The 16,715-nt window shown below is 38.0% G+C and overlaps 1 protein-coding gene across 1 annotated transcript in view; it reads right to left on the bottom strand.

The window, feature by feature from the left end:
* The window catches only part of LOC126481456 (uncharacterized), a 156,640-nt gene that overhangs the window by 19,707 nt on the left and 120,218 nt on the right, over nt 1-16,715 (bottom strand). Inside the window, exons 9-11 of the mRNA XM_050105227.1 lie at nt 9,917-9,983; nt 5,625-5,659; nt 54-156 (exon numbers count right to left, since the gene is read on the bottom strand). Of these exons, the coding sequence (XP_049961184.1) occupies nt 54-156; nt 5,625-5,659; nt 9,917-9,983 (205 nt within the window). The remainder of the gene's footprint in view (nt 1-53; nt 157-5,624; nt 5,660-9,916; nt 9,984-16,715) is intronic.

Genomic DNA, 16,715 nt, shown 5'->3' with positions numbered 1-16,715 from the left:
TGTCAAATGATTGACTCCGAAAGTCATATTCTGATATGGTAAACTTCACTTACCCATCTGCTGACGCTGGTAAAGTGTCATCATCATGAAATGCTGATGGATACCCACTCTCAATATTAATATCAGGATGAAAAATAGCATCAGTATCAGAGCCATCTGGAAAAATAATAGAAAATTAAAATTTAATATAGGATTTTTTGTTTTTAAAATTCAGTCTTAATCACACCACGTATGTTACAAGAACATAGGTGACCGGTTTCGATCATATCACATGACCATCATCAGACCTGTAATTTAATTTACAAAGTAATAGAAACCTTACTAGATTTACAATAAAATAAGACAAAATGCTTGTAAGGATAAAATACAATAAGACGTGTTATACCCAAGGCGTCCTTAGAAGATGGTAGGTGGAGCACTCTTCTCAGCTGCTGCGATGTCAACTGGTGCCAGCATGTGACGAGCATACGCTTAAGTACGCAGATGCTCTGCCTACCTCTTCTTCCTCCACCTCACATCAACCAATCAGTATAAAAATGGGTTCACATAATTGTCAAAATGTAAAAAAGTACAATAATAACATAAAAATAGTTATGTATAATATCTCTTTACAACCATGGAATTACTTAAATGTTGTATAAAATATCAATTAAAAGCTTTAAAATAACTGTACAGACGATGCATAGTCAGTGTGCCCTCCATGGGCTAAGGCGGTACTACCACAATGGTTTCAAAGTCAACGATGTTGTTGAGGTCTTTGGCATTGCGGCATCATATCGATATGCGAGTTGTGACTCGACTGCAAGTATACATCTATGCTAGATTCAGTCTGTCTATCTTGTATTAACTTTATTTGGCACTGGAGATATATGTAATAATGTGATGGAATGATCAGCTGCAGTGTGGTATGATATTAACATAGATTTTTTTATTATTATTTTTTATTAAAATGTCATAAAACTGATTTATTAAAAATGGAGTCATATTTCATAATATTTCTAGTTGGAAGTTTGAAATTGTGATATAAATATTTACGTACTGTCCGAAGGTACATTTCTGCCATGGATACAACTGGGTCCTATGATTTTTTGAACAAAAGAATACATATGTGTTCATAGAATTTCATCAGAGAGATCATAAATATGTTTTTCACGAAAATCTAACTGTTCATTGAGAAGCACTGACGGTTCATCTCTATAATGGGCATATATCTCGATCTCTTCCAAAATATTTAATAATAAGCCTTTATTAGTGTAATGAAGGACTTGCAAATTCTGTTGTACCGTCCCTTCAGCATGCTTATTAAAAGTTATGTGATGGCCAAAGACTGATTTTGCTCGTGCAGTACCTGATGTATGTTCTTTGTATCGTGTAGTAAAGCTCCAGCCTGTTTGGCCAAAGTGCATTCTTCTACAATCACCACATTGGATCTTGTAAACCCCTGATCTGAGAATTCTATCGTTATCATTACCTACAGTATGTCTTAATTTATTTTGCAAAGTATTCTTAGTTTCAAATGCTATTGTTGTTTCAGAATTCTTAAATAGATTAAAAAAGCATTTTTTAAGTCAGTGATCCACTGGATGTTAAAATTACCCCTTGAAGAAAATGAAATTAAAAAAGAAAAAACTATTGTAAAGCAGATTGCGAAGACCAATTCTTTTGATACACGTCAAGTTGATATTATGTTTAATAAAGTGCAACAACCACTAAGTACACCACTAATAGGAGTTCATAAATACACAAAAATGATGTACATGGGGAACATATCAGATAGGATCAGTAATCTATTTAAGAATTCTGAAATAACAATAGCATTTGAAACCAAGAATACTTTGCAAAATAAATGAAGACATACTGTAGGTAATGATAACGATAGAATTCTCGGATCAGGGGTTTACAAGATCCAATGTGGTGATTGTAGAAAAATGTACTTTGGCCAAACAGGCCGGAGCTTTATTACACGATACAAAGAACATACATCAGGTACTGCACGAGCAAAATCAGTCTTTGGCCATCACATAACTTTTAATAAGCATGCTGAAGGGACGGTACAACAGAATTTGCAAGTCCTTCATTACACTAATAAAGGCTTATTATTAAATATTTTGGAAGAGATCGAGATATATGCCCATTATAGAGATGAACCGTCAGTGCTTCTCAATGAACAGTTAGATTTTCGTGAAAAACATATTTATGATCCCTCTGATGAAATTCTATGAACACATATGTACTCTTTTGTTCAGAAAATCATAGGACCCAGTTGTATCCATGGCAGAAATGTACCTTAGGACAGTGAGTAAATATGTATATCAATTTTAAACTTCCAACTAGAAATATCATGAAATATGACTCCATTTTTAATAAATCAGTTTTATGACATTTTAATAAAAAATAATAATTAAAAAATCTATGTAATATCATACCACCCTGCAGCTGATCATTCCATCATTACATATATTTCCAGTGCCAAATAAAGTTAATACAAGATAGACAGACTGAATCTAGCATAGATGTATACTTGCAGTCGAGTCACAACTCGCATATCGATATGATGCCGCAATGCCAAAGACCTCCACAACATCGTTGACTTTGAAACCATTGTGGTAGTACCGCCTTAGCCCATAGAGGGCACACTGACTATACATCGTCTGTACAGTTATTTTAAAGCTTTTAATTGATATTTTATACAACATTTAAGTAATTCCATGGTTGTAAAGAGATATTATACATAACTATTTTTATGTTATTATTGTACTTTTTTTTACGTTTTGACAATTATGTGAACCCATTTTTATACTGATTGGTTGATGTGAGGTGGAGGAAGAAGAGGTGGGCAGAGCATCTTCGTACTTAAGCATATGCTCGTCAGATGCTGGCACCAGTTGACATCGCAGCTGCAGAGAAGAGTGCTCTACCTACCATCTTCGAAGGACGCCATGGGTATAACACGTCTTATTGTATTTTATCCTTACAAGCATTTTCTCTTATTTTATTGTAAATCTGGTAAGTTTTCTATTACTTTGTAAATTAAATTACAGGTCTGATGATGGTCATGTGATATGACCGAAACCGGTCACCTATGTTCTTGTAACATACATGGTGTGATTAAGACTGAATTATAAAAACAAAAAATTTTAATCAATGTTCCAAAAATGTTTATTAAAATTGTTCAAAATATAGGATGATCATGAATTACTGTATTAAAATATGAACTCGGCATGTACTGTGTCAAACCATTAAAGGAAGGAAAGTTTGAGTTTACCAACAGAATTATGATTAGACATGAATTAGCTGTGTTGAAAATGGTTGAGGAAGGAAGTTGGCAGTGCTCTAGTGCATTGTCCAGTCACTTTAATGTGCCCACCTTTTAAAAAAACTCAATAACCACCTTCTGCAGTGCAGATGACTGCAAGACATACAGAAGAGAGCCAATGAGGTTCTGGAAAGTATCAGCAGGGATGTTGAGCCATACTGTGCCAGGTTTCTCGATTGAGGATCCATGGCATGAACATATTCTCAATTGTCTTTAAATCTGGGGAGTTTGGCGACTAGGGGAGTATGATAAACTCATCCTGGTGCTCTCTGAACAATTCGAGCTGTGTGATGTTGCATCAGCTTTGCTGGTAGATGCTATTGTCTCAAGGAAAAAAAGACTGATGCAAACTTGTGTTGATCCATTGTACCTTCCAGAATGGCAAGATCACCCAGGGAATGTCACAAAAACATTCCCAAGACCATAACTCTCCCTCCCCCAGTTTGGACCGTTCTGACAACTGTTGCAGGATGTTTCCTTTCTGAAGTTTCATGCAGTGCACACCAATAGTCAACTGTCTGATGAAGCAGGAAAGTCAGTCATCTGAAAAGACCACCTGCTGCTACGCAGAGGACATCGTGTAGCAGCAATGGTATGCTAATTCCACCCTTCATCACCGACAAACAGCACTCAGCATTTATGCATGAACTAGGCACCAGCTGCAGAGGCCCATACACAGCAATGTTCACTGAACATTGATGAGACAATCTTGGTAGCCCCTTGGTTCACCTGGTTGGTCAGTTGCTCAACAGTTGCACATCTAGTTACCTTTACAAATGGCTGCAGCTGTCATTCACCCATCACCCCTAACCCGTAGTGCATCACCATTACCTCACACCAGTTTTGATTAGAGCCATTTGGCCGTGCATGGTATACTTTAACCTCAGTGTCACACAAACAATTTGCAAATTTAGCTGTTTTGGAAGTGCTTCTACCCCTGTCCTGAAAGCCAATGCCCTTTTGGATCTCAGATAAATCACTCTGTTTCCTCATTGTGACAACTGCACAGTTTTCTGCATCCCCCTGCTGTGCTTCTTACATCCTTCACTGCTGCTTCTGTCACTTGCCGTCTGTGTGTGGTTATTACATGTTGACACTGAAATGTAGGTGTTTGTCACTTAATGTAACTGTACCATGTATAAATAAGCAAGCAACTAAGGTGTTATTGGAAAACAGAAAATATTTACTGTATGACCATGTGGGAATTTCATGCCTACCCTTCCCATATAGGAATCTAGTGTCTTCACTACTGTGCCACGTAACATGGTGTATGATCTTGAGCAGCTCTCATAAATATGGCAGTGGTATCAACAAACAAAGAACTCATGAACTGTATGTCATGTTGCAGCAACTGATGCAGGTGAATCACCTTTGAAATTCACCAAACAGCAGCATAAGAAATGAGCACTTATGAATTATGTCAGCAATTCCAAATATTTAAGTTATTTCATAATAACTGTGGTAGTTAATACTAAAAGTGGCTATTATTGTTTTAAAAAGAATGCAGTACAGGCTAATCTGCAGGGCAACTACCAAAATTTCTAATGTCTTTATTAGTTAAAAAGATCCAGTTATCAAAATTAACTGTCAAAAGAGAGATTGAAGTGACAACTTCAATATTACATATATAATATAAAATATGTGAGTAAAATTCAATTTATTTTTCTCAGAGTTTGCAATTTTCAAATCATGCTGATAGTATATCAAGTTTAGAATGAAGCACAATGTTGTTTCTTTTTTCTTCTAAAAATAATCACAAAATGGTCAGTTTTACATTTAGTTAGCACTTTAAATAAATTTTAATCCACAGGTAAATGTCCCCCTCCACAATAAATGTGCACTGATGTGAAACTTCCTGGCAGATTAAAACTGTGTGTCTGACCATGACTCAAACTCCAGAGGTTCCGAGTTTGAATCTTGATCCAGCATGCAATTTTAATCTGCCAAGAAGTTTCAAATATCCTTTTTCCTGCTCAAATGGTAAAAATTGTCTTCCATTAATTCTTCAGCAGAATAATTCACCCTAATTTGAAATTTAGGACAAAAGCTGTAACTGATTGAAGCAGAAAATTCAAACGTATGGTGAATATTTTATAAAAAACTCAGAAAGTGAAAAATAAATTAAAAATCCTTGATTATGTTCTGCAACTAGTAAGCAAGGTGAACTGAGATACAGAGAACAATATGCATTCAACAGCAAAGATACATTACACAAAACACTCGCTTCATTTGCACACCCACTGCATAAATAGTTGTGACTTACGCAGTTCAGGTGTATTTGCCAGCATATGAGGAACTTTTCACTTACCTGTGGATTGGTCATCTTGTCCCTCGTCCGGGAAACTGAAAAGGAAACAAAATTCATTTGATCAAATTACCTAAGACTTTTCACATGTACCTGAGGCGTAAAAAATACAACTCAGTGACAGCTGTTGTGAGGTCTGTGAACTACATCAAATAAGAAAGTAAGTTGAACAGAAATGATGAAAAATAGCTTCACATGAGTTTATTGTGGGCTGAGGCTATAATATTCCACTCAATTTATTCAATAAGCTCTCACTCTTACACCATGTATGACATACTATCCGAAATGTTTTTCTTTAATCTACCTATGCATGTGTCAATCTACAAGAAAATTTCCTGCTATTTCATTTTTGTTTTGCACGGAAATCACTTGATTGACATTTATTCATGTGAAAGTACTGTCTGCTAGAAGCTGTGAGACAGGATATAGCTACAGTTGAGTCACCTCCTCTGTGGGAAATACTATAATGCATTTTATGGACTCCTTGACACTTCTCCTTACCCCCTACCCCCTGCTATCAATCTACAGTTTTTGTTCATAAAATCTTTCAAAATTTCTTCACTCAAGGAAGGAAAGAATTACCAAATAGATGAGCCACTGAGCATAAGACACAAACATCATTCAACTTCTAGTTAAGCTTTAGAACAGAGTTGTTTCTTTACACTTTCCATCATCTCTATTCCACCCAGCAGGACTTTACAATATATTAATTAACAGTTACTCTGTTATACATTGAAGAGCCAAAGAAACTGTCACACCTTCCTAATATCATGTAGGGTCCCCATGAGCGCACACAAGTGCTGCAATATGGCATGGACTTTACTAATGTCTGACATAGTGCTGGAGGGAACTGACACCAAGAATCCTGCAGGGCTGTCCATAAATCCATAAGAGTATGAGGGGGTGGAGATCTCTTCTGAACAGCACATTGCAAGGCATTCCTGATAAGCTCAATAATGTTCATGTCAGGGGAGTTTGGTGTCCAGCAGAAGTGTTTAAACTCAGAAGAGAGTTCCTGGAGCCGCTCTATAGCAATTGCAGACATGTGGGGTGTCACATTGTCCTGCTGGTATTGCCCAAGGACATCAGAATGCACAATGGACATGAATGGACAAGTTATCAGACAGGATGCTTATGCATGTGTCACCTGGCAGAGTCTTATCTAGACATATCAGTTGTCCCATATCACTCCAACTGCACATGCCCCACACCATTACATGGCCTCCACCAGCTAAAACAGCCCCCTGCTCACATGCAGGGTATACGGATCAAGAGGTTGTCTCCATACCTGTAAATGTCTGTCCACTTGATACAATTTGCAATGAGACTCGTCTGACCAGACAACATGTTTGAAGTCATCAACAGTCCAATGTTGGTGCTGACGGGCCCAGGCGAGGTATGAAGCTTTGTGTCATACAGCCATCACAGGTACATGAGTGGGCCTTTGGCTCTGAAAGCCCATTTCAATTATGTTTTGTTGTATGATTTGCACACTGACACTTGTTGATGGCTCAGGACTGAAATCTGTAGTAATTTGTAGAAGGTATGCACTTCTGTCACATTGAACGATTCTCTTCAGTCACTGTTGGTCCCATTCTTGTGGGATCTTTTTCCGGCTGCAGTGACATAGGAGATTTGACGTTTTACTGGATTCTTGACATTCACAGTACACTCGTGAAATGGTCATACAGGAAAATACTGACTTCTTCACTATCTCACAAACGCAGTGTCCCATCGCTTATGTATCATCTATAATACCACATTCAAACTCATTTAAATCTTGATAGCCTGCCATCATAGCAGCAGTAGCCAATATAACAACTGCACCAGACTATTGTTGTCTTATATAGGCTTTGCCAATTGCAGCGCCATATTCTGCCTGTGTATGTAACTCTGTATTTGAATATGCATGCCTATACCAGTTTCTTTGGCACTTCAGTGTATAATAAATTATAACATTACTCAGATCTTCATCATACAATAAAGCTATTGGCACAAACTCCTGGGCAGCAAACATTTCTCCTCAGATAAAGTGCTAATGGTTCTGTGTAGATCATCGAACATCCCAAAAAGCACAGTTGTGTGTGTGAGGCGTATGAATTTTATGTATCAGAGTAAAAAAAAAATCAAACTCAAGATGAGAAGCAGCTGAATTTTAGTTTCTTGATGTAGAAGTTCCTTATCCCTATTGTCATTCAAATTAAGGAGAATAATTTTTGTTTGTTAACATTTTCAACCACTAGATAAAATGATGAGAGCAGTTAGGTGGTGAGGTAAAACAAATTAGAGCAGACAAAAATCAAGGGGGACATGTCAGAGTGTATACATACATAAATTACTACTACTACTACTACTACTACTACTACTCCTTATTACTTCTGTTATGGAGGATGTACCAGTATCTGATCAATGAGCAGAGCAGAGAAGGGGGTAAAGACTGGTGGCTACACTGACAGAGTAGCACAAATTGTGGGAGAGGGGAGGTGAATTGTGAGGTGGTGTCAGGCCAAAGGGTGCGGAAACAGTCAGCTGGAAGGTGTGGGAATGGTGGGTTGCCTATGGTTAATGATTTCTGGAGCAGATAATGTGTTGTAAGGGTAACGCCCACCTGTGGTGTTCAGAAAAGCTGATGTTGGAGGGGTGGATCCAGAAGGCCTGGGCTGTGAAGCAGCCACTGAAATCAAGCATTTGATGTAGAACTGCAAGTCATGCCACAGGCGTCCACATTGCTCTTGGCCACAGCTTAGCAGTGGCCATTCATCCTCATGGACAGATAGTTGGTAGTTGTAACAATATAAAAAGTTGACCAATGATTGCAGCAGAGCTGGTATACAACACGGCAGTTTCCACAGGTGGCCCAGCCTATGATTGGGCAAGAGAAGCCTGTGATGGGGCTGGACTGGGAAGTGCTGGGTGGGTGCATTAGACAGGTCTTCCACATAGATATCATCCCTGTGGCAAGTGGTTTGGGTTGGGAGTGGCATGGGGATGGAGTAGAATGTTGTGGATGTTACAGTCTGGCTGAAGGGGCAAGAGGTAGTGGTCATGAGTGAGGTATACTTGCTTGTGTGAACATGTGCGTGTTTCTCTTCCCTGAAAAAGGCTTTGACCATGAGCTTATTTGTAACACTTTTTTCATCGTGCCTGTCTGCAGCTCATCATGTCATCTTTATGGTATCTTTATGGTGAGTCTCGCTGATGTTCAGTTACATACAAAGGATTTTCTCCATCCTGAATTTGAATGTTGTGCCTTTTAAGCTTGTTACTTATTTAGAAGGTCCCCTCGCTGCTAAAAATTCAGACTCGCATTGAATATTTCCTCCTCCAAGTCTTCCACAATTTCTGTAGCATAACTGCTTTTGACTCACTGTGCTTCCACAACAATTGAAATTTTTAACAATTACATTTTCTGCAATTCTTATCAATGTATCACTAAGCATTATATAGTTATAACTGTTTTTAATTATTATATTTATTCTGAATTGCCCTGTATAAAGTATGAATTTTAAACATCATTAACCTTTTCGCTGATGTGGTTGCCTATATACATGCTCCTTAGGTTTTCCTACAGTGCTATACACACATGAATGTGCCCTGAGCTGCTGACCTCTCACTGCTGCAGATGAGTCATTTCCGTATCTCTTTGAATAAATATTTGAGTTTTTATCAAACAACACATATGCCTCACTGTGCACTATTATTCACATAAAAAATAATAAAACCCACCACCTCTTCATTGTTAATGAGATATGGCGATTGTTCTGACCACATGATTTACGATGCAGAAGAACGTGAATGGGCGCACTGCGCACAACCACCCTTCCAATTTAAAAAATCAGTAACTCAAGAATGAAATGAAACTTCCTTCTGGTTTCAGTTTTAAGTAAAATTGTGGTACCTTACTTTCATTTCATTCACTGCAGTGTATGAAATAAGCCTACGAAATGCATTTTTACCTCTGCAAAATCTTTAAAATTTCAAACAATGTTTTACTTACTCTGATGAAGCACAGTAACTATGGTATATAACGAAAAGAAATTCAGTCCTTTGTCAAGAGAAGATATTAGACTGCAAGATATGCAAAAACCAATTTTTTTCACCTAACAGCTTTTGAAAAATTGAATGATAAGTATTTCATGTTGATTGGAACACTGTCTCAGCACAGGCACCAGCATAGCCATAAAAAAGCAGACTCAGCACAGAATGCAATGAGCACATTTGTAGCAGCGAAAAGATTAAGAACTGAAAATACTTGTGTCTACAGAACCCGCCATAAGAAGGCACTATTTACAAACCTTGATATTTGTAAACCGGGTTCTCTGAAGCAAACGGCCTCTTTACATTTAACCGTTCGTTCCACAACTGAAACAAAACAAGACTTACACTAATAAATTACATAATTTCTGTAACATTAGTACATAACACATTAAATAAACACAAACACTTATACTCACAACAACCATAATTCTGAGTGAAACAGAGACAAAATAAAAAGAATACAGTTTCTTCATACTTCATAAGCATGCACAGTCTGTGAACTGCTTCCAAGTTTTCAAAAGGCAAACCAACATTTTTTATCTTTAAATGTAAAAGAAAAGAACACAGTCAACATTCTCCTCCTATGCTTCTATGTATCGCTTAGTCCAACATACATTGTGACTTCCTTTCCTACTCCTTTAAGTAAAGGAGCTCTTATTTCAAAAGTCTCAGATTCTTTACTGTGCTCTGTTTGTGCAGGTGTCAATAGTGCTACACCTTAAGTATTTCAGGATGCAGGGGAAAGGAGAAAAACTGACAATATCAAATCAATGTAGGTGACATTAAATTGATAAAAATTTACCACTGTAGCACAGTTTGGAAATGCACTGCTGTGGAGACAGGACCACGAAATAGCAACCATTCAGTGACGATTGAATGAAAGTGTGTATATGCCCAAAACTGCTGCATCTAATATATGTCTGCTTCTTCATCCACATCTACCTGCAAATCTGTACTCTGCAAACCACTTAAGTGAATGGTAGAGGGAACTTCCCACTGTACCCATTATTAAGACTTTTCCTGTTCGATTTACATGTCGAGTGCAAGAAGAATGATTGATTAAATGCCTCTGTGGGTACTGAAATTAGGCCATTTTTGCCTTTGTGACCTCTTTGGAATTGTAAATTCCTAGCTTGATCACAAAGTTGCTTCTTGAAACTTACTAATTAGGCTTTCATGTGATAGTTTGCCTCTATCTTTGTGATTCTGCCAGTTCAGTTTGTTCGGCATCCTGTGACACTTTCCCATGGAACAAAAAAACTTGTAATCATTAGTGCTCCTCCTTTGTATGCGCTGAGTATCCCCATTAGTTCACATACTTGACCAAGGTTCTAAGATGGGTCATATAGGAAAAGTACAGATTTTTGTTATAAAATTTATTCATAAACCTTTTTACAAAATTCAGTCACCTTCAAAGTACTCTCCACTAGATGTCAGGCACTTGTCTAGTCAAGTCTTTTTTTCCCACTGTTTGAAGCATATCTGGAACTTTTCAACTTTGATACCGTCCAGTGCCCTTTGTGGAACTTTTTTACAGTCTCCACGTTGTCATAACGCTTCCCTTTGGGCACCTTTTTACTGAACAGAATGACACACAATGAACATTGTTTAACTATGGTCATGTGTTAACTTTCAACTTATAAGGACCACCATCTAATAATTATTTTATATTTTGTGAACTAAAACACTTTAATACACATTTTGTTGAAGTCTCATGAAAATGACATACTGTAATGTAACCGTCACTTCATCCTAGGTTTTCAGTACTACTTGAAATGTTTTTCATTGTAAAACATGATAAAGCTTCATCCTTCAGGTCACAAACATTGGAGAGAATTAGAATACATACTTATTTCTAGTGAAAATGTACATATTTGTAAGTAAACTTAGACATACTTATTTAAAGGATATTTATAGAAGAACAATTTTGGAAATTAAAAAAAAAAAGAAGTTTCTTTAAAATCAGTTATTCATACCTGCTTAATATGTCCACACACAAATATCAATTTGAACTAACATATTTCCATTGCAAATCCCAGAAAAATTGGAATCGTAATACTATAAAAATAAATATGAAATAAAGGAGAGTCCAGGTTGAAAAACCAACAATTAAAACTAATCATGCATTGTCACAATTTTATTTAAGGGAGTTCAGGGGAAGTTCTACTAATGGGCAGCCAGTGCAGTTGTGAAGTTTTATGTTGTCACGAGGCACCAGTTAATGGAGGTGAAAACTGTTAATAAAAGAAGAAATTACGTAACATGGATACCAAACTTTATTTGTAAAATATAAAACCTGCCTCCTATGAATGATGGACCTTGTCGAGGTATGGTGGATTGTGTGCCTCATGTGATGCAGACAGCCGTACTGTAGGTGCAACTATAATGGAGCAGTATCTTATTAGAGAAGCAACAGTAGCCCATTGTTCTTGTAAAGAGGTAGCAGCTGTTCCAGCAGTTCCAGGACCAACAGTGTGGATGACTGACTTGTTTGGCCTTGCAACATTAGCAAACACAGCCTTGCTGAACTGGCACTGTGAACAGTTGGTAGCATGGGGAACTAATGCCATGATTTTTTTTCTTGCCCGGAGCATGCAGCTCTACCGTATCTTTAATGACAATGGCATCGTTTTGGGTAAAATATTCTGGATGTAAAATAGTCCCCCCATTTGGAACTCCAGGTGGAGACTACTCAGAAGGATGTCATTATTAAAAAAAATAAAACTGGCATTCTACAGGTCGAGCATGGAATGTTGGACAGGGTTGTTCCTTCACAGTTCCACTTCACACTCCCACCACTAACAGTCAATGTGGGCAGCTTTAGAAGGACTGAAATATTTCTGATCTACTTGTTACTCAGTTGACATCCAATGACTAGTCCACTTTAGAAGTCACTTGAGTTCAACTGATAATTACTGCTATTACTGCTTCTTTACTGATAACACAATACTCCCCCTCTCCTTTTGTACTGGCGCGTCCACCTCTCGCTACACCTAGTGGTCAATTCTGCATTACATAAGGGTGTCCAGATACTTTTGATTGGCTAATATATAGAGGATCTATACAATGGAACAAACTTGAGAACAATGTTATAGAAAGGGAAGATGAAGCAACCGAAGATGAGAAAGGAGATATGACACCATGTGAAAAATCTGATAGAGCACTGAAAGACTTAAGTGGAAATAAACCACCTGGAGTAGATGGCATTCCCTCAGCATTATTGAGACACTGGGGAATGCCAGCTATGACAAAATTATTCCACCTGGTGTGGAAGATACATAAGACAGGAGAAATATCCTCAGGCTTCAGGAAGAATGTAGCAATTTGTTCCAAAGAAGACAGCTGCTAACATGAATTATCAAGGGCTAATATGAATTATTTAGAGAAGAATGGAAAAACTGGAAGACAGTTTGAAGAACAACAATCTTACATTTATAGCATTTGTAGATTTTGAGAAAACTTTTGGACTACATGGACTGCACCACACTCTTTGAAAATTTGAAGGTAGTGGGACAAAATTAAGGGAGCAAAAGGTTATTTACAACTCATACAGAAACCAAACTGCAGACTGTAAGGAGATGAAAGGGAAGCCAAAGTTGAGAAAGAAGTGACACAGAGTTGTGGCCTGCCTTTGATATTCAATGTAAGTTACTAACTAAACAGTCCAATTGTCAAAAATTAATTAAATTGTAATGACAGCTTACTGGTACAGAGCTTACAAGTACCCCATTGTTGGTGCAACATCCTCTGGCATATATGTAAGGGACTTCTTCCAAATGTGTGGCCAGTTCACATTAATAAGGGAAAGAGAGTTGTCACAAACACCATCTTCTCAGACATTTGCTGGAGACCATGCCCTTTAAAGCCATGAGGATTTTCAGATGCCCACTGGCCAGAGGTATTGATGTTAAATACTTTGGCGGAGAACGTAGGAGGGTTTCGACTACCTCTCATTGTGCCCTGAAAAGAGAAATGTCCTGTCCACTATCCTTCCCACCCTGCTCACAGTGGTAGTCCGCCAACCACTGAACCTACACAATATACTAGTCCATCGTTACACAACCCCTGCTTCCAACATCTTACCTCATGGCTCATACCCCCATAATAGACCTAGATGCAAGATCTGTCCCATACATCCTTCCACCACCACCTACTCCATTCCTGTCACAAACATCACCCATCCCATCTAAGGCAGGGCTATCTGTGAAACCAGTCTTGATCTACAAGACAAGCTGCAACCAGTTGTGCATTCTATGTGAGCATGACAACCAACAAGCTTTCTGCCCACTTGAATGGCCACCGATAAACTGTGGCAAAGAAACAAGTGCACCACCCTGTTGCTGAGTGCGCTGCTGAAAATGACATCCCTCATTTCAATGATTGCTTCACAACCTGTGCCATATCAATCCTTCCCACCAACACCAGCTTTTCTGAGTTGCACAGGTGGTATTTCCCTGCAATACATCCTAAGTTTCCACTATTCTCCTGGTCTCAACCTTCGTTAGTCATTGTTCTCACCCTTCCAGCACCGTCAGTACTCCCATCCCAGCACTACATAGCACTCATCCACCATCACACCCACTCTTTTTACTTATCTCCTTTTCCACTACCCCACACACTGAATTTGTGAGGGCTCCTTAAATATACATCAGAAGAGCAGAACGGTCACCATTAACGGAAGAAAACTACAAGAATTTAGCTATGGGAAAACGTTTTAAGTCTGGTGATGGAAATTCTATGCAGAGTTACATCATATAATTCACTTCAACCTTCATTCCTCCAAACCAGTCCCTACATAAGATTATGATCTGAACAGAAAACATCCCTCAAAGCATGATTTCAGTTCATTTTATTTTCTTTTTGCCTCTTACTTTAGATAACAAATGTTTCCATAAAGTGCAAGAAAATTTATTCAATTCTTTACATTAGTTCAAATAACAGCTTGATAGAAGCAAACATGCTTAAAAATGGTAGCATTGATCAAAGAAATTTGATGTTTTACACTAATTTTAATATTCATAATATTATATTTCTGTGTGTCTAGTGGTGGCCACACTTTACTGCAAGCTTGATACGTATCCATGTTCAAATGTTTTGACTATGTAAGTGGCTTAAGACTTGAATAGTTATGGCTTGCACAAATGCGTATGGTAGAGTGCATGTGCCAAATTTATGCATCTTCTACAAGAGAATGTCAGTTTCAAGGGCAGCGTGTCAGGACCTCCAACAGATCGATCATTATCTGTTTGCATTTTTTATTCAATCATGTACTAACTTCAGTGGTGAATGAAATGAAGCCATATCATGATAATGTTGAATGTGATTCAGTATATGAGACTCTGCTGTCAAATTCATAAGTAGTCGATACTCCAAAGAACAAAAATGCTGTCAGTAAGAAAATAAACTCCTTCAGAACAAATTTTAGGAGAATAGTTGGACACCTGCAAGGTTTTTTGGTTTCTTTCTGTTGCAGGAAATTATAATGTTGCTGTTAATTTTTCATACTGTATTTTAGTTTCCATCACAGCTTTACATCTTGCTGTCAACCAAGAGAGTTGAGTGACAAAAATTCAAGTATGTCTTGTCATTCAATCGTTGATAATTATGCCTTTCTCATGGATATGTCTTCAAGTCACCGAAAAAGTTAATGAACAAGTTTTTTGTTTTATCACATATTCTTTAGATGCTCCCCCCCCCCCCCCCCCCACACACACACACACACACACACACACACGCTCAAGGTATTAATCACACAAAATGTACACGAATGCTCGAGCTTTGTAGAAGTAGCGAATGCTTGTGCCAAAGTGTTTAAGCATACATGAGCTTCAAGCTTGTAGCAACATATATTTCCAAAAAATTTAAAGTGTAAAAAGGGAGACTTTTTTTCACAAAAATTAAGATATGTTTGCAATAAGTATAATATAAATGGAGAAATAGTTGACCCTCCTCCCAGCACTGGTGTATATTGTGAGTATGTGAAAATCATTGCAAGCTTAAATTATGACGATGCTGCCCTCTGGACAGCACAATTTATTTTTCAATAAGAATATGTAAGCTACCTCATAAAACTCTTATTTCAATTCACTGCCTCAACCAGCTTTACTTCTCTCTCTCTCTCTCTCTCTCTCTCTCTCTCTCTCTCTCTCTCTCTCTCTCTCCTTTTGCTTCACAAGTGCAGCCAGACAAGCAGACGCCATAATAAACTTAACCCATGAGAGCTATGACACTAACTGTTAAGATGATGACTAGTGCTTTCTGGGTAATGCTTGAGGATACCATAATCTGTTATTAACAACAGATTAAACTGGCAACACATTCCAAACTTTCTGAATTTAAACATAAATTTTTAGGATTAGCTCAAGAACCCCAGTCTGGAATGTATGTATGAAAATAGCTTTACACTAAAGAGACAAAAGGCATGGGACAGTGATATGCACATATACTAATGGTGGGAGTACCACGTACGCAAGGCATAAAAGCACAATGCATTTGTATTCAGGTGATTCATGTGAGAAAGTTTGAGACGTGATTATGGCTGCATGATGCAAATTAATAGACTCTGATAATGGGATGATAGTTGAAGCTACACACATGGGATATTCTATTTCAGAAATTGTTCGAAAAATCAATATTCCACAATCCACAACGCCAAGATTGTGCCGAGAATACCGAAATATCAAATTTCAGGGGCTAACCATCATCATGGACAATGCAGTGGCTGATGGCCTTCACTTAGTGACCAAGAGCAGCAGCACTTGCACAGAATTGTCAGTGCTAACAGACAAGCGACATGAAATAACCACAGAAACCAGTCTGGGACATACGACAAACATATCTCTTAGGATAAGTGAGGCAAAATTTGGCATTAACAGGCTATGGCAGCAGACGACAATACAAGTGCCTTTGCTAACAGCAGAACAGCTCCTGCAGTGCCTCTCCTGGGCTTCTGACCATATCCATTGAATCCTAGATGTCTGCAAAATTGTGACCTGGTCAGACAAGTCCCAGTTTCAGTTGTAAGAGATGATTACGGGGTTCGAGTGCAGCACTGAC

Source organism: Schistocerca serialis, chromosome 5 (genome assembly GCF_023864345.2).
Source record: "Schistocerca serialis cubense isolate TAMUIC-IGC-003099 chromosome 5, iqSchSeri2.2, whole genome shotgun sequence".
In the NCBI taxonomy this organism is placed as follows: Eukaryota; Metazoa; Arthropoda; class Insecta; order Orthoptera; family Acrididae; genus Schistocerca; species Schistocerca serialis.
Note: the sequence above shows the minus strand (reverse complement) of the source record. Positions and strands in the feature narration are given on the sequence as shown.